The sequence below is a fragment of the Rhyacophila brunnea genome, unplaced genomic scaffold (genome assembly GCF_057557595.1).
Source record: "Rhyacophila brunnea isolate RB1 unplaced genomic scaffold, BYU_Rbru_1.0 scaffold_16, whole genome shotgun sequence".
Lineage (NCBI taxonomy): Eukaryota > Metazoa > Arthropoda > Insecta > Trichoptera > Rhyacophilidae > Rhyacophila > Rhyacophila brunnea.
In genome coordinates this window covers 17,621,849-17,646,333 of record NW_028232816.1, presented here as the reverse complement: position 1 = coordinate 17,646,333, position 24,485 = coordinate 17,621,849, and the positions used below count along the sequence as shown (strand labels likewise).

General features: G+C 31.9%; 1 protein-coding gene across 1 annotated transcript in view; it reads left to right on the top strand.

The window, feature by feature from the left end:
• LOC147074485 (zwei Ig domain protein zig-8-like) overlaps positions 1 to 24,485 on the top strand; it is an 89,564-nt gene that overhangs the window by 42,838 nt on the left and 22,241 nt on the right. The window contains exon 4 of the mRNA XM_085943431.1: positions 9,161 to 9,254. Coding sequence (XP_085799557.1) covers positions 9,161 to 9,254 — 94 coding nt within the window. The remainder of the gene's footprint in view (positions 1 to 9,160; positions 9,255 to 24,485) is intronic.

Here is a 24,485-nt window from a genome sequence, read left to right as displayed (position 1 = left end):
ACCACAATCCTGTTGTAGCTACAGTAAAAATTAGATTAAAAAGATTACTGAGGGAACCACACGCAACCCAACGTGTTGACATTAATCAACTGAAGGATCCCAAGGTCAAACAACAAGTAAAAAGTGCACTGAACACAGAAATAGAACAAATAAAAACTTCAGTCATTACATCCTCTGACACAACAGACAAGTGGGACAGGATAAAAGATGTGTTCTCCTCCATATCTAACAATAAATTAGAATATAAAAGAACAGCTAAGAAGCAAAAATGGATGACAGATGAGATTCTGTCTTTAATGGACGAAAGAAGAAAATGGAAAAATAAAAATGAAACTCAATATAGGAGAATTTATAATACCATAAAAAGTAAAATTCGTACAGCTAAAGAAGAATGGATGTCCGACCAATGCAAAGAAATTGAAAATCTCCAACTAAAATACGATTCCTTTCATATGCACAAGAAGATAAAGGAAACATTGGGAATTACAAAAAGAACCTCATCAACTATCTTGAAAGACGAAGGTGGGCGTATTATATTAGATATAGAAAATAAGCTGACTCGTTGGAAGACATATATTGAAAATCTGTTTGATGATGATAGGGGACCTATTGGCTATACTTTTAATGAATGTGAACAAGCCCCATGCATAAATAGGGCAGAAATAATAAACGCAATACGAAATTCTAAAAATGGTAAAGCTGTCGGCCCTGATCATATTTACAACGAAATGATAAAATTATTAGAAGAAGGTCAATTAGAAATTCTCGTTGATTTGTTTAATAAAATTTACGAAATGGGCATAATTCCCGATGATTGGTCGAAATTGACATTCATCACTCTACCTAAAAAGGCGAATGCAAAGGAGTGCAGCGAATTTAGAACAATAAGTTTGATGAGCCACATGTTAAAAGTTTTATTAAAAATCATCCATAATAGGATTTTTAGAAAAACAAGAAGATGGCACACAATTTGGCTTCAGAAGTGGTTTGAGCACTCGCAAAGCACTTTTCAGCTTGAATGTTCTAGTGCAAAGATGCCTAGATGTTAATGTTGATGTTTATGTGTTTCATCGATTACGAGAAAGCATTCGATACTGTTAGGCATCCTAAACTTCTCGAACTCTTACAGGAGAAAGGCATCGATGCAAGAGACATTCAACTGATAGCTAACTTATATTGGAATCAAACACCGAATATTAAGATTGAAAACGAAATCAGTGGAGAGGTAAAAATTCGTCGCGGTGTAAGACAGGGGTGTATATTGTCACCTTTTCTATTTAACATGTACTCGGAAGCTATTTTCAAGGAAGCCTTACAAGGTGAATCGGTGGGTAATATGGTTAATGGCAAACATATTAACAATATACGATATGCCGATGATACTGTGCTGATTACTGATAGTTTAAAGAGTTTACATCAACTGGTATAAAAGGTTAATGAGGTCAGTAATTTTTATGGTTTAAAAATGAACCTCAAGAAAACAAAACTATTACTAGTATCAAAAACAGCGACACCAGACATCAACACAAATATTGTCATTAACAGCGAACCGATCGAACGTGTGACCCATTATAAATATTTAGGTACATCGGTAAATGAGAAATGGGACCAGTCTCAGTAAATAAAAACTAGAATTGAGATCGCAAGGAGCGCCTTTCTCAAAATAAGATGCCTCCTTAGCAATCGAGATCTTAACCTAGGTCTGTTGTTATGTGCTCTCAATTCTTTTCTATGGTATGGAAGTATGGACGCTAAACCAAGAGATGTCACGGAGACTTGAAGCTTTCAAGATGTGGCTGTATAGACGCATCCTCAAAATTCCTTGGACTGACCGGGTGACAAATGTTGAAGTTATCAATCGAATGGGGAAGGACCGAGAAGTTCTACGTAGTATCAAAACCAGGAAACTACAATACCTCGGCCACATTATGATGGGACAAAAATACAGCATTCCCAAACGCGTCATTGAAGGAAAGATCAATGGGAAGCGTAGCAGAGGACGGCGCCGCATTTCGTGGCTTAAGAACCTCCGTGATTGGTACGAGTGCAGCTCCACCAAACTGTTCCGGGTAGCAGACGACAAAGATAAGATCGCCTTGATGGTGGCCGACCTCCGCTAGGGGATGGCACAATAAGAAGAAGAAAGAATAAAAGAATACAGTTTTGTAAAAAACAAACTATAATAAAATTTAGAATCTTTCTTAAATTTTGTGTGAATATAAAATAATATTTTCATTATTCACAAGTTTAAGAACATCATTAACAAGCCTAAGAGGGCTCGCACATCAGAACTCGCCGCATGCGTCTTACGACGAATTCGTCGATGTGACGTCATCGTAAACCAAGAAACAAACGTTATCAAATGGACCTTCGCAGATTGGCCGATGCAACTGCAACTCTGCGACCCAGCGACATTCGTCTAGTTGCATTGGCCAAAGCGTGCATGTCGATCTCGGGAATGTCGCCTCCGCGCAAGCGCACAGCCTGCGGCCATCGGCCATTTCTGTTTCTGTCTCTGTCTACACTGTCATTGCTCGCTCATCGCGGTGAGTGTTTGACGTTTGTTCATACAATCAACACAATAAAAATGGCAGACGAGAGACTTCTCCTTTTTCACGTTTGACGTTTGCCGCTAGGCAGATGTGCGAGGCTGTAGCATACAACATTCGCCGGCAGTCTCAGAAGTCTTTGATTTATGGCCGTCAGGCACACAAGGCGAGTTGCGATGTGCGAGCCGGCTAACTGGTGCCAGACGCCAGTTACGATTAACTTGGTACCCAATATCGTTTACCTGAACTCATTGAGGATAGATTTAAAAAAGGAAAATATGGACCAATAGCCAAATTTAATTTTGTACATAGTAAATTTGACAACCGTTTCAATATAGTTTTTCAAATTGTTTGGTATTGAAATATTTTAATTTATAATTGTCTTTTTAAATGTGTATAACAGTATAATTTATATTTAGGGTTTTACAAAATATGTAAAAAAATTGTTCAAAATGACTTGGTCAATTTATTAATGTCAAATTGGCGCCGATTTTCTCAAATAGGTTAATAATTGATCATACAAGCCGATCGCCTTCTGATTGGCAGAATTTGAAGTAACTCAGTTAAAACATAGTTAAAATAAATAATTCGCATCAATCATAGAAGAATCGATTTCATAAAGGCGAGAGTTTGACTCCCATTTGGTCTGTTTTTTGTCTTGATTTTTTCTAATACGTATGTTTTGTGAGGCTTTTCAAAATAACGTATTTAAAACTTTAGTAGGTAGGTCAAAGGGCTTCTCTCTAATACTTAAACATTGAGATATGCTAATTAAAATAATGACACAGTTTTGGAGGATTTTTAGGTACATAGATTGTACTGAACTACTGATTCATTCGATCGATTGTTTCAATTAAACATAATAAAGTTATTTTGGCATAATTTAAAAAAAAATCAAAAAGTGACTGTTCTGCATATTAAATAAAAAGAACTTGTTATATACAAAGTTTTTAAATTTTCTGTTGAATCATATAAAATTGACTTGACTAGCTTAAATCAAAAAATCAAAAAAATATTGTGCTTGATAGAAAAAACACTGAAATTTCATTTTGACATGTCATATTGATTTTCATAGTAACGCACGTATAATATATTAATAATTTAGTTGCTAGACCCCAGACCCCTAGCAATTAATAATGGTATCGAACTAACTTTTCATACAAAACAGAATTAACTGAAATAGAATTCAATTCTACTTAAAGATGGATAAAAGTATTTAAAATTCATTGGGATCGTGTTCTAATACATTCTAAAAGTTTCAAATATCTAGCTAGTCGGGAAGTTAGTTAAAAATCAAAATTAAAAAAAAGATCCACCGGATAAATAAGAATACGAGCTAAGAAAAACGTTGCTAAATAGAAAGAAGGTTTTTGCTTCTTACCTACTTAGTTAATATTTTTAATAGAAGCTTTTTTTACATAACAATTTTATAATGTATACTTATAATATATATTATTATCTTGCGTGTATCACTTTCAATTTTTTCTAATTCAATTACTTTATTACTTGTCATTTTGTTGTAGAACTAGGTTATAGACACAATTCGTAAATAAAAGAATGTAACATAAATTTCACCGAAATTTAATAATGGAGATGGACACATAAGGGAACAAACTGGCTTTCTTGGCTTCGCTCCAAAAATAGCCGACCATTTTTATAAAAAGAACGCTATTAGGTCAAGGTTTATCATTTATCTTGCCTAATATAGCTTTATCTTTTTATTAATTATCGCTATAATAACGTAAACAATTTATATTATTATAATAATAAATCTTATATTTTGTATTATTATTTATTTATTGTAATAATATTATTTTGCTATACTTGCTACAATACAATATACAACTAAAATAATATAACAGGATTCTAGGATATATTATTGCTAAAAATCGCGACACTCATATTTTTTAAAGTGTATAATTGTATGAATACTGAATAAAAACATTCTAATTTATACAAATAATTTTAACTCCTAACGTAGAAGGACTATTCTGCATATTATTTATTATGTACTGTTTTTGTGCTTGGTTAATTAGCTAATTTTGTATACTTAAGTTTTGTCAACCTTTAGACCGGTGATTCTCAACCTTTTTTATTTTGTTGAACCCTCGAGAGAGTTTGTTTTTTTAATTTTGCTGAACGCCTACTCAGCTGGTCAATTTCAAGGGTAATGATTTACAAATAAGGCCGTGCTAAGCAGTAGGCAGATATATAGAATAGAGTCAATCATAAGCAGACCGAAAATGATGATCCTAACTATGATGGTCTCAATTATTGCTATCTCATTTCATTACTTACTACAATTTCTGTGTTCCTAGAATAAATGCACGCAACCGTTATATACATATAAAATCTTTGAAATTATGTTTAACTCTTCTTATAATACTCACACGACGTGTTAACGTAGTCTACGATTAACGTTGTATTATTTGTATTCCTTCTTTAATCTATCACCCTCTTAAAATGTATTTTCCTCAGCAACGCACTATCTTTCGATCACTACCAGTAGAATTATTAAGCAATAATATTAGTAGATAGGTGGCTCTCGTGGTGCAGTGCGTAAGGCGCTGGCCTTCCGCCCGAGAGCTCTGGGTTCGATCCCGGTGAGGACACTATATTTATATGTTTTTCTCAAAGCCTGGGTGTTTGTGATTGTTCAAAATGACTAACAACCACCCTGTACGAAAAAGTAAGGACATGGTTATTAATAATTCAAAAAAATAAATATTAATAGTTATTTGTATTACAGATATAATATATTATAACAGTGTTTACTACAACTGAATTCCTAAATATTTGTTCATCTATATAACTCTCAGAAAATTTTTCTTCCCAAGTATAATTCGCTGTAGTACAATATAATAACTGCGATATCTTAATCTAAACAAAATCAACTTTTCAAATCAAATTCAAATACCTACTTCATTTTTTAAATGTATTGCACATGCTTACTTCTATTTTATTAGCAAAAATGATATTGTAATTACGTTTTGGATGAGCTTTTCCGAATTCCCGCGGAACCCCGGTTGGGAATCTCTGCCTAAGACTAACGCATTTTTTTATTTTTATAGGTAAATAATTTTCTAAATAACCAGCGTGATATCTGGAGCTTCATCCAGTAACTTAATCTATTCATCTTTATTTTAAATGGGAGATTTTCAAATCGGTAAACCAATACTGCAATCATCGAACTTTCTATTTGTCTCTTCTCTTGCACCTAATTAAAGTGCTCGACATTATTCTCTATGATAGACCATTATCGTTCATACGGTCCATAATATTTTCCAGTCTGTGCAGTCCTCGATCTTAGTTAAATTAACTGCATTGCATACTGGCTGTAAAGTGCAGCATTACCTACACATTCTCCTCTAAAACTTGACATCCCTGATTGGTTTATTAATTATTCAAGGGTGTTGTTCAGTAAAATTATGTAGGTCAAAGAAACAGTGTGTCACTTCTCTAGGAAACCAAGATAGATTAACTATCTGAAACCTATACGCACTGATCCATAATCTAAGTATGGTTTCCCTTGGCGTTATGAATACGGGCATATAGTTATTTAACTTTTTTTAATATTACTATCAAAGTCAACCAACAGAACCAAACACAGATATTTACAGTATTGATCATTATAAATATAATAATAATAAATAAATAAGTTATGATCCCAGTAACTAACGTATATAATAGAAAACATAATTAAATCTAACGGTAAATACAGTAATTATGAAAAATTGCATATGTACAATTGAAAGAGTTATTATTTTTTAATATTATAAGAAAAAAAATGATTGTCTAAGTCTAAAAGAATAAAAAATAAAAAACGATAGGCTAGGCAAAGTCTTAAAATTACAGTTATCTAATTATCTCTTTTTTGTGGCTGAGGATCATAACCACCCCGAAAATCAGTCATCTTTTGAGTGGAAAAAACTCACAGGTCCTCTCGGTTCTCTTTTTCTCTCAGGGCGGAGTGAAGATTGTCCCCAGTAAACCCATTCAGTTGGTAGCTTCAGTACGCCAAGGCTCTTCCTCTGCTTTCCCTTTCCTTGAGGTTACCCAAAATCTCTAGTCTCTATAGGATATCCGGTATATGCCGAAATTGAAAAAAACTGTGATAGGCATATTTGATATTTTTTCGAGATCCAGTTATAATAAATAGAACGTTTCGAAATAACCAAGAAAGAAAACAGTTTCATTCGATCACTATAATTATTCATAGTTTTTTTAGAGTTTCACTACTAGGAAAAGTACCGAATATTAGTTTCACATACTTATTTGAATATGTCGAATGTGTATTTGAAAGATGTGAGTACAGTTGTCAGTTTACCGAGCCAATTGTCAATTGAGAAGATTTTGATAGCATCTGTACATTATCCCAATATCTGTACAGATCTGGTAAATATGTCAATGTGGTAAGCATCCATGGAAGCGCTCCATCTTGCCTTTTCTATTTAAAAGAATAGATTTGCAAGTACACTACGTTTTCCGACACGCACATTATAAGTTTCACTCAAGATTTCCATTTTAATCTACACATTTTTAATAATAATTTCCGTTGAAATTTCATATCGTCGCATTTGTTATGTACCTACTGAAAATATGTACATAATAACAATCTTAAGTGACTTATATACTTTATCAATTAACTTTTGATTCTCGCCGGTAGGAAGCAGTCGAAATTATTTTGTTTACATTACACTATCAACTCTGGTCAGAAGGAAGCGATTGAGATTATTTAGTTACATTTTTATCGCAAATTCTTATCAGAAGCAGATAGATAACTAAAACTGACTAAATTTATGTCATTCTTGTGTTGGACGTAGCTCCGGCAACTACGAGTATTATGTTGTATTGTAACTTCTTAGTTCTTACTTTTAAAATTATTATGTCAGCGGATTACATATATTATGAACTTTATTTTTAATTATTATCGTTTTAATATCCGCAAACCCATTACTTCATACAGCTGATGCGTGTTAATATGAAATATTGTCACCATCGCAATAATCTGCATAAGTATGAATATCTGTTTAACGCATGATGTCCCCCATCGAAAACTCCCTTAGCAATGCCCTAAAATACCTTATTCAAAAGGTTTGAGTCAGTGTAATATCAGAATCGATAGCACGGTAGAGATTCCGTAACCAAGGAAATAAATCAACGAGCCGATACTTACAACATTAATACGCAAAAGTATCACAAATACATGTTACGTGAAAAAATAAAATTATAGAATATTCGTAAAACAAAATAGTCCGTTTATTTCTGATCAAGTGTCAACGAGATTATAATAAAAAGTGATTTTTTATAAAACTAAAATTAGGCGCAAACAAAATGTTTCTTTTTTCATAAATGCCATACTATTTATGAACGTAATCTAATCCTTTAATGTTAGGAAGGAAGAATACAGAGGTTGTAGCTTGCGATATTTATTTTAAAATACAATTTACCAATATACTTACACAATTATTTATATTATTGTTTCTCATGTTATTATGATCCAAATTTTGCCTTTTGACATTGTTATATCCAAGCAATCAGCAAAATATCTTAGGGAACTGATATTTGTTAGCGTTTTTACATTTTAAATTTTATTACATACTGTATTCATACACATCAGACTTTTAAAAATAAAAATCGATATAAGAATAGTGCTCCCAATCTATGATTTTTTTCTTAATTATAATAGTAATAAAATGAGAATCTGTAATAGTTTCACTATGTTTATAAGTTAATTTTATCATGGTTTTTGTCTTCAGTAATTATTATTAACTATATGTTTACATTAATAATGTAGCCTAAAACTCGCCGTCAATATTTCAAACTGTAAATTATTATTGTACAAATATTTTTAACCACCAATACGAGAGTGTTTTACATTAATAAAAAATATTGATTCTTCTTAGCTACAAGTCGCATATATTGAAATATTATAATTCTTTTCCGTCGGGATTTTGTGTCTGACAATTGAGACTGAAAACTATATTTACTGTGTTTCTTTATAAAATACGAAAACGAAGCAAATGTCACTTTTATTTCAATTTCGCCCCCAGGGGCGCCACCTGAATCTCGCTACGAGTTACCTACTTATTATTTTGTTATTTCTTATGCGGTTGACTAACGTATAGGTAATAACCAATTATTACAAAAAAAGTTTTCTTATAGGTATATTTCAAAGATATTATGTATTTCTTAATAAAAGTATTTACTCAGAATGGTAATGTCTTTTTATCTTCTTAATTGATTAAGTTGTGACAAGCATTTTTTGCTATTCTCTTTTTGATGTCGGCTTCACATCCACTTTTGTCAAATATGCCAAACGCTAGATCTGATAAACATATAAGCTCACCACATAATATTATTAAAAAAACTAAACATAGGGTGAAAATGCTTAATTGTTATCCAAGATCCACTTAGGATTGTGAAAACCAATAAAATACGACTTCTATTACAATTTGCGCAATCTTAACCGTTATTAGCAAATAATTTATTTTAGTATTTAAAATAATAGAGTGTTAACTCAATCTCGTTACCTATTTCAACATATTGTATGGAAAACAACAAACAAAAAACATTTTGTAATATAATATTATTATGTTGATTTTTCGTAGATCCGGTTTCCACAACACAGAGACTCTGGCACATACGAATGTCAAATCAGCACTACGCCACCTATTGGATTTTCGATGTCGCTTCTAGTTGTTGGTAAGTCGTAAATTCGTGTATTGGATTTCGTATATTTTTAAATTTTATAATATGTAAAACAGGGTTCTTTTATCATTCTTCTTACTTTGATTTTTTTGCATTATCAAGTTTTATAATTCATCAATAAAATATATATTTTTCCTCATATCAAATTGTGGTCAACACAAAATCATCATGTTATATTATTTCAATATGCAGTTAATTCGTCGTATACATAATGTTATTTTTATTAATTATTGTGATAGGTATCACAGTTTTTTTATATCGTCCTCATTTTTCCATTTTTTGAAAACTTTTACGTAATTAATTATCTTTGATATTCAATTCACCAGAAAAAGGAATAATTCTAATAAAATACAATGTAAACTTTTAAAATTGTAAGATACCGTCTAGTAATCTAGTATAGTCCGTCTAGTATATAAATGTCAGTATTCTGTACTAAATCATGTTAGGTATACCACGTAAATAATAGTCTAACGCTACAGAATTATATTATCATTTTGTATACATGTTTCAAATTAGATTTTCTATATTCTTACATATTTATAGTGTGACGTAATTATACTATAATATGTTTTATAAATTGGATATCAACTATATTTTGTATCAACCTCATATACATACATAGAAATAATAACAAAAATGTAATAAATGGAGAGTTTGACGTTTACCACCTGCGCTGCGATGTATTTTTTTTTTGAATATTTTATTCTAATACGTTGATCCAAATGTTCAATAAAACTGCTGCATTTTTAAATATGGTATATTATTCATGAGAAATAACATGAGATTTTAATTTTAAAAAGTTTGTTATAATCAAACAAAGGTTAATAAAAATATATTTGTATAGCAAATAATAATCCAATCACAAGAGAGAAGAGAAAGAAGCATGAACAATGTTATACGACAAAATAAAATTTCAAAAACAAAATACACAACGCATCACTGAAAATGTTTGTCTTTGGGGAGCGCATTGACTAGTTTTTTACCCCTTGCTAATAGTGCCTGATAAGCTTGACATGAAGAAATGGTTACCAGGATATGTAATGGTTATTGTGACCATGTGGGTAATTGACAGATGCATATAAATTCAATATTTTTAGGACGCCAGGATTGGAAACCAACCCTCGTGATAGCAGGCTAAAATGTCTCAAGAACAAAAGTGAAATATTACGAGAGTCAAGAGAGTAAAAAACGAGCATGCCTTGTAGAAAGGCAGTCGTAAAATAATCTTTTGACAAATTATCGAAAGGAAAATAGTTATGTATGTCTTAAAATAAAAACATTCAAGAAATTTCTTCTGGACGCGCTCTAAAATAAGATTGTAGGGAACTGCATAAGGACTCGAGAAAATAGACCCATATTCAAAAATACTACGCACTAACGAGACGATGAGTACATGTATGATTTATTGTCGCATGATGAATCCTAGATGCTTACTTGCACGTAGAGCTGTTGTAGAAGTTATATAATGAAGAGTCAAAAATCATAATTGTACAATTTAATAGTTTATAAGTATTTACAATAATTATTTGAGTATGCTATACAGTTTAAATCAATCAATTACAATATTTAGGGTTTTGATGCAGATACTGTGTATCTACTATCTAGGCTCTGTTGAGTTGACACATACCGCTGGTTTAAAGGTAAAACTCATTATGTTACATTTTGATGTTCTGAGATAATGAGGTTTGAACATATTTTTTGCAATTAAAAATCCAATTTCAAATTAATATTTTTTCTTCTTTTTGTATAAAATGTATAAAAAATCAGAGAATACATTGAAGGTAATCAGATTCTATAAAAAAATTAGGAACATTTAAAAAAATGAGTTTTTGTATATAATGAGTTTTTCCACACACATGTTTGTTAGTAAAGTGATAGTATGTCAATACTTTGGCAAGGGTTTCGCAATGTTTATTATTGTTTTGGATTCTTTTTTAGTAGGTACTTAAGACTACTACTAAGTACTAAAGAATAAAAATTATTTATTTTAACCAAAATAGGAATTAGTAAGAATTCAAATGGAAAACAATTAAACATACACTGAGATTAATAATAATTATTTCACAATAATAATACACTGGTGATGATAATAAGGACAAACCAATAATTATAATAAATTGAGGTAAGATAAACAGCAATAAAAAATATTCTTTATTCCTCAACAATGTCTTTCAAACCGTCTGGCTCTGGTACGAGTAATGTGTCTAATGTGTCGCGATCAATATAGATGGTAAATTTTCATACCAATATCTTAGCTCTTCCAGAATGTCACCATTTTTACAAAACTTCATAAGATCTTTTTTTTTTCAAATTAGATATTGGTAATATGGATTGATATGCACCTACTAATTGTGAAATAACATTACTCCGTCTCCCTTTTCCCGCTGCATAAATTTTTCTGTAAGGTCCTGTATGGTTATACCGATATTGAATAATTCCAGGTAATTTTTTCTCATTATGTAGACATTTAATTTGGAGCCACATTAATAGCTCTACATTTTCATCTATGTTCCTATTGCTTATTAATTTTAAATTTCTTCGTTGTATTGGGTCTTCAATACCTACAATGTGTCACTCCAGAAGTTAGCGAAGGTAACACCATTTTCCTCAGCTTGTAAGATCAAGTCGACGTTGAAGCTTACTAGACAAGCCTTGCATGAAAATAGGTGCTCCATGCTTTGCATTTCACTACACTCTCAGGTTTGGTCCTCAGAGAACCCCTACTTCACCATGTTATCTCGGGTGCGCCCTACCATGGTTTTCAGTCTGTTTAGGGCTTTCCATGTGCAGTGCCCCAGACTGGCTCCATGTGGGAGGTACTTTGCTGGCTTTACCCAATCTTCGAAACCTTCAGAGGCTAGGTTAGCCGCCCATGCGGATAGTCTATCTTATTCGGATGAGACGGTCAGACGTATAGTTGTCGCCATAAAGCCTTTTCTGGATTTTAGCCTTGTTTTGCACATTTGATACCCATGCATGACGTGTCGCGGACTCTCTCTTGGGCTGTCTTTTCAACTAGGACTGCAGTTTGGAGTCGGATTAGAGGGAGGCTATTCCTGAAAGCACGTGAACTTTAATGACAGGCGTGGATTTCAAGCACCCCGTCACTATCCGGCAGGTTTCGTTGAGCGCAGTCCACATGTCTCGTGTGCGCAGACATGTGCCACACCGGACAGGCATACTCGGCCACCGAGGTGCATAGTGCAAGGGCTGAGACCCTGAGTGTATGTAGTTGAGCTCCCTACGTATTACTGCATAGCCTTCTCAAGATACTGTTCTTTGCTGGTGTCTTCATTTTAGTATTAATGCAGTGTTGCTTATAGGACAGCGTCCGATCTAAGGTGATTCCCAGGTATTTGTTGGCTGTTTGTGGGTTCTAAATGCACACCATCCCAAACGACATCAAGCAATTTCCTTCCATGTCCATGTTTTGGAGATGGAACGCTCCTACCCGTGATTTACCTAGATTTGGCTTAAGTTGATTGAGGTCGTAGTATGTCTTTAACTCGCTTAATGTATCTTTAAGCTGTTTCTCAATCACTTCGAAGCTAATGCTTTGATATAACACGGCTAGATCATCTGCATAGAGGAAATGTTTTGTGTTGACTCCGATTGGCTGATTATTAGTATAAACGTTGAACAGTGTGGGTGCCAAGACGACGGAACCTTGTGAAAGGCCGTTTCGTTGTTGTCTCCAACGGCTGCGTTTTCCGTCCAGTGTTACAAAGAATCTTCGGTTGGCCAGGAGCTTTTCAATTTTCAATCACTCCTGTTATTTTTAAATCATTCAGGAGGTTGTAAATGTAAAGTTTACTCAGCAGAATTCTATGGTTAACTGTCTCGTATGCGGCTGTTAAGTCTACGAAGGGAAACTCTTAATGTGATCGATAACCAGTTTCATGTTTGCCTCACTAGCTTTATTGGCTGGACTTTTTCCCCCTCTTCGGTCATTGTTTCTGAATGATCCAGTTTTGGCTTAATCCAGCCAAAGCTGTTTTAATTGGTCCATTTGAAATGCATAACATTTTTAACGTTCAGGCAGTATTTTACATTAAACTTATTAACACCATCATTCTGATTATTTAGTATAAGTATCATTTATTCTCATATTATACAAAAAATCAACCAGTAACATACAGTTGGCACAAGATGATAGTTATAAACAATGCAAACCACAGATAATACACTCACTAACTTACTTATATACATGTTTACAGTTCAGGAAAAAATCATTATGTGCGGGAATGACTTTTTCCTGAACATAAATCTTAAATAGGTACTGATAATGATTTCTTCCCCAGTTTTTTTCCGTTAATAGGATAGCTATCGTCACAGTGACCTTTTCCAGCAATAGATATCGTAAAAATTAGTGGATATAATGAAAAAACTCATTTTGGCCAAAAGTGCACATAATGAGTTTTACCTCCAAACCAGCGATACGTCCTATTTCGTCAATGTAGTTCTGTTCTTTTGAGTTGTTGTTATATCTACTGTACTCTGATCATTTTAGTTAAAGGTGTTTGATAAATATTTCTTAATTCCAATCCCTTGTTTGTGGTCTTATCCCATTAATGCATTTTTATCCCAATGCCAGCAAGCACTTTCAAAGTTTTTGATCATTTTTTTACTAAGGATCTATATTTCGCGTCAATTTGTTATTACATAAAGAACGTACTAAAATAAAAATGACAATTTTTTTTATTTTCTAAGCTCTTTCTTTAGACACCGATGTACATAGCTTCGTTTCTGGACAAGGAGTGTGGCACTTAATCTTTTTTCATTCAAACACGTTGACAGCATCATGGAAAGTTGGAAAGTGGCCATGGACAAATTGTGGCTGCATCTACATGACTGGTGGTAACTCAAATAATTAGTCGAACTCTTTGCCATTAATCAGGATTTTGGTTATATTGTGCTAGAATTTTAATTAGTAAAATCAATCATAATATGTGATATTATTAGATATTATTTATTTTGTAACATAATATTTACATAAAATGTATTTATTTAGTTTAAAAAATCACTTTGAGGTGTTTTATACAAATAAATTTTCTGGGATTTCGTCATAATCAAAATATAAATTAAGAAAACCGAATTTCGTCAAAAATACGTTTCTGAATCTGTTTATTTACCGACTTGGTATTATTCATTCCAAACTAATTTCCAAAGTAAACCTTACAAGATTATTTATTAATAATAATATATTTTCTATTATGAATAAAATTTAATAGGATTTCTTATTGAAACCTCTTGCGTGATTTGTATTAGTAAATATCTTGCCACGTGCCAGATCTTTCTTCATATTTACAAGAAAATGCTAAAAAGAAAACTTTTAATACTTAAAAAGTATGGTTCGCAAAGTTTCCTACATTTTACCCTTACTGAGGAAAATAGAAAAACAATTTCCATTATATTGCTGTACGAATATAATCATATTTCCTGAATAGATATTGCTTTTATTGTTATGAAAGTAATATGAACCCATCAAAGTGAATTACTTATTTGCACATTAATATAACTTTATACCTACTTATTTCGAGTTTTGACTGTTTATATATTACTAGCTGAGCCAGCTGGCTCTCGCCAGTCTGTCTCGCTAGGTCTTGCAGACAGCTTGGCGTCCTAATGAAATGATATTGGATTTTAATAAAATTGTGAAGTATGCAGAGACGGCGCCGTTTGGCATGTCGCTGATTTGTTACTTTTACAATTTGCAAGTCGTTACTGTCGATATAAATTTAGCGTCATATGTACAGTCTATTATGGATTTTGGCCTTCAGGATGTCATCTGATACCATCCCAGGCTGCTAGACCTAGCATAATACCTGACAATTTGATTGCGATTGAATATAATGTAATAGAAGAAGGTTAGCCATATAAAAAATAAATTTAAACTATTAAGTTGTTTTGTTTCATTGTCTAAAAAAATGCTTGCAGCCATAGAATAATATTTAAAAAAATTAAAATTTGAATTAAAATTTTAGCGATAATATGTTTCACGCTGCGGGACGTTCATATCGAAACAAATGTTGATAAAAGAAGAAACATATAGATCTGAGAGGAAGTAATTATTAGGTTGGAAAAGAATTCGTCCAGCAGTGTATTGATATAAACTGATTATGATAATGGCATTATAAATAGGTAGATTATGTATATTATATAGCGATTATTCATAGGACCAAAAAGAGTAGAATCGGCTTAGAGAAGCCTTCATCCAGCAGTGGATTGACCTGGTCTAATGATGATAACGATGAAATGAATATATTATATTGAAATATTTGATAAATGCAGCAATGTATATATGAAACAGGAATGGAATTAGTTTTGAGAGGCCTTCATCGAGCAGTGGATTGATCCTGGTTCATGATAATAATGACGATATAAATGGGTAGGTAAATTTTAATATCACCAATTTTAATAGATATAGCAGTTCATATGACCAATAGGATTATTGATAAAACCTTCATCCAGTAGTGGAATGCGAATAAGCATAGTGATACATATTAATTCTTCTATATAACCACGCGAATGGAAATAATGGATAATACGACGTAGACGACTCATAGTGTGATTAGGGTATGAAATTATCATAATTCACTATTTTATTTGCTTATACGCACGCATGCATTTTACTTATATTATGTAATAAAATATTTACAATATAAAATGAAATAATATTATATACGTTGTGTAATAATTACCTATAGTAAATGTCATTTTTAATAATTTACCTCCCTAAAAATAATTATGTTTACGTTGTCTTTGAATATAAAAGTTCGAATAAAAATATTTTAGTCTATGTTTGTTATTGTGAATTATTGTGAAGCTGATAAAATAAATGACAGTCGGATAAATGTCGAAAAATGCAATTAATAAGATTCTGCGGTACAGTTCTGTTATGAGGTATTCAGCGGAAAACACATTTTGAAAATAGCCGATATGTTAGGTTTGGTTAGGTTAACCTAACAAATAATCCAGTATCTCAGCTATTTTCAAAATGTGTTTTTCGCTGTATTCCTCATAACCGAACTGTACCAGTATGGACATAATAGGTTAACCGAGTGGCTAACATCCATTTATCGTAAACATAAAAAAATCTGTAGTAAATGTGCCGCAGAGGTGGACATGAGATTTTACAACTTTCTTTTTAGACCAAACCAAACCTAACCTGGAGAGTGAAAATAGTTAGTTTTATCACCACATTTCATAATTGGGGAAAGAGAATAATTGACCTCAATACTTATAATAAATAAATTTACTTCAGTGGGTCCAATTTCAAACAGTTTGAAAAATGTAACACTGATCGGTACTATCAACCATAATTGAAAAACGTGAGCAGAATAGTGCATAATATTATTATTTTAAATAACTTAATAATTTGAAAGTCAAGACAACGTACCTATCACAAAATATGTTATATATTAAATCCATTACAATTTAAATTCAAATACCATCGTTATACATTAATATATACATATCTACGTACTCACCGTAATTACTATATTACCAGATAAATAGAATTAGGTTGGAGAGAACTTCATCTAACAGTAGATTGATCGAGGATGATGGTGATAATAATAATGAATTGAATAGGTACCTAGGTAAATATTATCACAAATTTGATAACATAATTTGTGAACGAAAGGAATGGAATTACTTTGCTTGAACAGTTTGATGAAGGTTTGGATTGATTCAGGTTTTTGAAACCCACAATGACTGAGTGGCTAACATGTCGGCTTATAATGTCGTGGACCTGACAAATACATATATTGTTTTTCACGGTCTAAAAATATAATATCAGTTATGAATGTGACCGTAAATAATATACGTCAAGTGTTGCATTAAAATAATGTCATAATGACCAGAAAACCAGAATGATGTTTTAAACCAGGAGCATATGCACTTACCTGGCGTATAACTTCATCAACAGTAGATACACAATAGGTATTTGCTTCACAACTTAAATTAGAATGGTGACGGTGACACATCATAAACATACAGCAGCTGTCAGATTGATGTGACATGGTATACTTCGCCGGTAATATGAATCTAATATTATAATAACAACTTCAAACGATTGAATGTATTATTAGGATAAGTATAGTGTTTTAATATAATATAGGTACACATGTATTAGGTAGTTTTATTTAACCTCTACTGAAAGGGTAATATTATGTTAATTAAGATCGCACCAAATCGCTTGATTGAGAATAATATCCGGATTAAAAATTCACTAAAACATAAACAATTCGCCAAATCACTTGATTGAGAGTAGTATCCGTTTCTAAAAGTCACCAAAACCTAAATAAACATCTTTTGTTTCTAATACAAAGGCATTATTTATCATATTGTCATTACGATTGACGGAGTAGCCGCCATTTTGAAATATAATATTTTCAGTGTTGCAAACACATCGAAAAAATAAATTCCCTAATTAATATGTGTTGTAAAAAAAGTCACGTGCCGATCGAAAATCTATTGTAAAACAGTCAAAATAACCCTAAAAACCCCTAAAACGCAACGAAATTTATCAAATTCCATACTTTTATACTTGAATAAAGAACGTTTCTCTACTGAATTTTTCATTTAAACCTATTGGACATGACGAATAAGTCACACAATCGCTCGCAAAAACGGGCACAGCTGTAGGATAATAATATATAGGAGATGATAGGTAAGTACAATAGCTTTTATATGTTATATTTATTATTATATAATATCATAATAATCATTCACTCTTTACTCGTTTAGTTGTTACTTCCAAGTATCGGTGCATAGAGTAGGCACAAAGTTTTCAGGATTAGTGAGGGTTGGCTGGAGCGATGAAATCCTTGAAGGTATTCCAAAGCCACGTGAAGCACTGTGGACTGGCATATCAGCTCACGGATTCAACCTGTGATTTGGTGAAGACATCGTTACTCGAAGTTCAAAAGTCGATACCTTTAATGCCACTCGATAATGAAAACGATAGCATATAATTATTATATTAAAATAAAACTCAAGCACAGGGATTAATGCTATATTGAGTGTTTTTTTTATACTAGAAATGGGTTTTAGTAACTTATCCAACCTATTATGTTCAAATACAGAGTAAAAAATGACATATTGGGAATTTACTAGAATAAGGTTTTGAATCTGGGACTTATGACATTATAAGCATAACGTGTAATCGTTTAACCATCGTGGGTTAACATAAAATAGCATATCAAATATAATGACACTAGAAAGGCACCTTACCAATCCTTGTCATTGCATTTTTACCAGCTTGGTGAATGGCAGAGAGACCCCCAAGTAAAACATACATAATCTCAACGTAATATAGTCAGCGGTTGGTATTTCTCTGCACTCATATTGAGGATAGAGATTGATTCACCGCGTATGCATAATATTATCCGCAACGTCCTATGTAGTTTAAACATATATTTGCGGGAGAGTTTGTAGGAGATATATTTCATTAGATCAATCTTATCCATAATAATCGATAGAATCCCTTACCTTAGATGCCAACCATTCAAGATGCCATACTTTTCTAGGCCCATCTTTGCTTTGAACGAGTTTTTTTTCTTTATTCTAAAAAAGTTTTCTCGATTTTGGTCGGCGCACGGGTAGAAAGATCATATCAAAGTGGAATAGGTTTAATTAAAATAACAATAATAATATTATATTTATATTCAAATTAAAACTATATGTCCAATAATTGATAACTTTTATTCAAATAATCAATCAATAAATCATTATATTTTTAAATCACGCCCACGTGGGTCCCAGGTTTGGTGAACGCTGTACATTAATTAATAGAAAACGCTGATTCAACTAACATATAGGTCAAAGAATTGGACTTTCACCAAGGCCTATGAGCGTGTGCTTGATATATTCAAGAAGAAGATGCTAGGTATAATATATGGGTCCACACTACAGGGAGAAAATTTTCGTATTCAGCATAACCTGGACTTTTACAATATATTATTGCCTTCATTAAACTTTGCAGGATTCTATGGATAGTTAGTGTAGCAAGAATGTTCAGTGCTCTGCCACCGAGGGGAATCGTGGATACCAGACCGGATAGTCAGAGGTCGATTTGCAGGCCCAGACTATTGTGGTTGGAAGGTGTCAATAAATATGCTACAGCAGCAGGCACGGATAATTTGAGGACACTGGCCTAGGATAAGGGGAACGCCCTGAATTTTTGGTCCACCTATGATGATAATTATAAGTCCCAGGTTCAAAACATGGTTCTAGTAAAATTTATATATTAAGGTACCTATTACATAAGAGGCTAACATCCATTTCTTAAAAACAAATTCTATCAATACAACTTCGACTTCGTAAAGGCCAATATGATCCTTTCAAATGTGATTTTGGTTTTGTAATTAATACGTTTATGAACTTTCAATTTTTACAATTTGTAATACTCATTCGTAAATAAATAAAAGATTGTGTGCATTCAATTAATACTGCGCATGCATACGATTTATGAATTTTAGATTTTTAATTAATAAAAAAAACTTGCTCAAGTGCGAATCAACCTCATATGTTTCACTATCGTGTGAGTACCTACTCTTAATATTTAAACTACCGATCAACAAATGATAATTATTCATTATTAGCAACTGCAAAGAGGTCATTAATACATTCAATTAACGCCAGCCGCCATCTATTTTTACAATCATGTCAGTAATATCATTACCTCAATAAATTACAAAGCTGGTTGACTTACCATTAGTTAAATTTAAAATGTCTTGGATTCCGTCGTTGTTAAGACCCGTATCCGGAAATTTGTACGTAAACAATTCACCGCAGGACACTTATTTGTGCGCCGCAGTACGTGAAACATGAGTAAAGTTCGTGTAACATTTAATCAAATGTCGAGTTCTTCGTTGAACATTTCACCGTGGAGTATATTTGCACGTATGCTACAATGTTGCGAATTTTATAAGATGTCTTTACTAGGTTAGGTTAGGTTAGGGTTAATCTAATTGGAACAGTAATATTTGCAAACTATCGCCGCATTTTGTAAGATACGTACAAATGTATTCCACGGTGAAATATTCAACGAAGAACTTGTCATTTGATAAAATATTATACGAACTCATGTTTCACGTACTGCGGCGCACGAATAAGTGTCCCATGATGAACTGCATACGTACAACTTACATGTAACCGTTGAGACCACAGAGAAATCATTAACTCAACGGATATAATATAAGAATATTCATCCGCACGGTGAAAGTTTTGAATTCGGATTCGGAAATAAGTAGATTGAGGTTTTTAAAATTATGTTAAGTTTTTAGAATTGAATATTACCCGCTTACATAATTTCATTAAAAGAACATTCCGCCAATTATGCACAATAAACAACCCTCACTCCTGTAATAACGTTTATTGAATTAAATATCGGAGTATTTTCTCAATTGGATACTCAGTGAATGAAGGTGTAAAAATAGCCACTTGTGCGGTAAATCTTTCCACGTAGAAAATCATTTTTTATGACTTAACTTTTCAATGCTTTTATTTCTTTGAAATGTCACGCACAATGCTTTTGACAGTAATGAAAATTTCAACACAGACATTGTGAACATTTTTTATTCAAACTGCTATAAGCTCCCGTACTTCAGATTTATTTTATCGCTTTCTTGAGAAAAGCGTCTTTTACTGACACTAGCATCTCTTTATATGGCCGCTATAAATTCCTGATAAATGACATATAAAGGTCCCTTAGTCTAAATTTTTCTCGACCTATATACTATCCTACTGTTACACAAATATATACGACTACATAAATAAAACTATCTCACTGGCACCTAACTAAGTACTCACTTGTCATATATACATAACCAAAAATGGCATCTTGACCTTTCCGATGTAATCATACGTTATAATATAATTTTTATATGACATCTATTCTTTTTTACCCGTATTGGCGTATTATATACTCGGAGAATTCGGCATAAAATAAATATGTAGAAGACACGTGGCACTAAATTAGATACAAATAGCGCTTAAAATATAATATATATTGAGACAATATACATACTTCTACTGGCACGTGTTGTACAACTACTTATCTATTTAATGTATTTACTTCAACTTTTTAACTGATTGTATGTTAAGTTAAATGTCAAAGGATAGTATAAAAGATGGAAAATGTATGTATTATATTTTATATTACATAGCTATATATTTTAATCATATAATATTCCTTCACGAATATTATTGTATCTACGTAATATAATATTAGGTATATTATTATATACGTTTATAGGTATCTTTCGTAGTAATAGTTAGTTATGTGAATTAAACCAATTTCTTATTGCTTTAGATTTAAGGTTGATATGATTTTATATATCGATACTCCAAAAGAAAGAACTCAAAATTTCAAGGTTTTGAGTTAATAATGCTATTAGATGTAGAAATTTATCTTCATTACAACTCAGCAAAAAAGACTCAATATTTCTTCAATGTGTCATAAAATTAAAAAACCCTTTCTGTGGTTAATCATCAATTCAATTATATATTCAAATTTTTGATTAATTCTTAATAAATTGTGAAATGTCATTGTGTATTACTGAATTCCATTTTTCTCAAAATCAAGGCTCTAAAACTAAAACGAGGATTTCTGCAAAAAATTCAAACGCCATTATATTAAAACAAAAATATTTGAGTTATTTCCTATTTAAATATGGTATCGGTATATATATAACCAACCAATAGGAATAATCGCAGAAGAATTAGATATAATATAAAAAATATGACGTAATGGTCTCAATAACAGGCGGACAAAGAAAGCACAATTAAACCCAACAATAAATACAGTTATGAAAAGTACATTGGAGAGAGCTATTAAAAATGATTTAAAGAGAACAACACAATAAATGTCTAGTACACATAAGAGAATGAAAAATAAAATATACTAAAAAACATAAAAAAGTATATTATTAAACAATCAAAACAACAGTCTTTCAGTTATAATGAGTAGTAAATTTTGGAGCAACTTTATTTAAAAGATGCATGAAAACAAAGCAATTAAGAATTAATAATCGTTTATAAATGAAAAATCATGTTTTAATAACAGAACTAATTCTTTAAAGGAGTTAACTTTACTGTTTTTTTTGTAAGGATATTCTAATAAACAAATAATGCACTGTATATTGTAGTCAATACTTATTTCACGTAGTTTAATAACAATGTGTACCGGTTTCATCTACTTCAATGAGATATTTTCAACTGATGAGTTTAAAATATCCCATTCAGTTGAAAATTTCCTATTTAAGTGGACAAACCCCGTTCTGATTATTATTAAACTATGTGGAATATAATATACTACATTATTATGTTTTATTTAAATAAATTAAGTAATTTAATTTTGGGCACACAAATAAAATTCTCTTTTTCATCAAAACCTCGTAAGTACACATTGTAACCCGGATGATTTGGCCGTGAGGTATCAGCCTTCAAGGTTTATGCCTCGGCTCTTTCCATATTGCCATGAATTGACGTGCAGATCCTTTGTTAGTGGAAAACTTAAAAGTACTTTGAATTTGGTCCGTTCATCTCTTTTTCGTCCACTTCAACTTTCATCGTAATGAAATACCTAGATTGTTATCCTCCAAAAACTTTTAATACAGGTATACCAAAGAGAGTTTGTCTTGAATGTCAATCCTAATAATAATGGCACACACATAAGCATTTTCTGATGTTATGAACATAGGATTTCTCGCATTTTTTTTTCTAAAAAAGATGTACACAATAATAATTATAATAATATGTAGGTCATATTATAATCCGTGGCTGAAAGAATACAAAAAAAAGCTTTTGTAGCATAATAATATTATTATGCCTTTTCCTTGTCATTTCTTCTACACATATAACAATTATCATAATCATCTTTGCTTTTCTTATTACTTACTGTATTACTACAAAATTTTCTGTGGCACTGTTTGAGGACTTCTGAAAAAGCTTTTTTGTGACGTCAGAGTGAGAGAAACATTTAACAAAAATGAAAATACTTCTGTTGGAAAATTATCTGCTTCGCACATATTTTCAAAACATAAACAATTACTAACAAATAAAAAAATGACTGTTTCGTTTACTTTTACTATTCCCACGTATTAATAAGATTATTTTATATTATATCAATAATAATACCATCGTTTATTTTTGTAGTCAGACGAGAATGTCTCGCCACAGAAAATAAAGTACCCGAGTGAGGTTAGATCATAAATTAGTAGTAACAAAATATAAAGATTTAGTTAGTACAGAAGATAGGAATGGATTTGTGTTGTGAAATGTGACAATATTATGTAGAAGAATTACAAGACTTACCTGTTAACAATCTAGAGCTTGCATTATTTTCAAGGCACTATTATTAAGGCTATACTTTAGCTGGGGCACGGTCTAAAACGATCGTAACTACGCGACGCGAAGATTGTACAAATGACGCGTGCAGAACAAAACATAATTTGTCATAAAAATTCAACATACATCCATTTAATGTTATGTTTATTGTTCTATTACTAATAATAATAGTATATTCATTGAATTTTTTTCTTTTTCAAGTAAATGGGTAACGTTTTTTAGTCATCTTTACACGATTTAAGAATTAATTCCCCTGTCGCCATCACAAAATAGATTGACGTGTTCACAGCTCGACTTTTGCTCTCCGATTGCCAGCCAGTCCAAAATTTCGTCGCACCTATAGTTGAAAATTATTTGCCGTTTCACTGAAATATCGTCCTAATAATTTAAATCGCACCCCCAGTAAAATACTGTCGTAAGTCTGAAATGGGCGTTTTCGAGTTATGGATGTGGTTGGATTCGTATTTTTTTTGCTATTTTAATAAAATACTATCGTATCTCAAACTCAAATAGTGTCGGAGAGAAAGCACTTAATACAGTACATTACTTTCCGAAAACTGTTGAATAGATAATAAAATAGTGTTGTAACTAAGTTACGACAGTATTTTACAAGAAGCTTTCTAAAAAACTAAAACAATACTTTTCAAAAAAATACTGTTGTAACTCTGTTACTACAGGAAAATCTTGAGATACAGCGTAATTTTCTCACTAATTGCATGGATATTATTGTTCCAAAGTATTCAAACAAAAAAAAACTGGAAGCAGCAGAGGCAACAATTTTTGTTATCAACAATTAAATGGAAGTAAAATACAAGAAGTATGCAAAAAATACTTTATCAACACATTTGGGGTGAGTGAAAGGTACTGCTC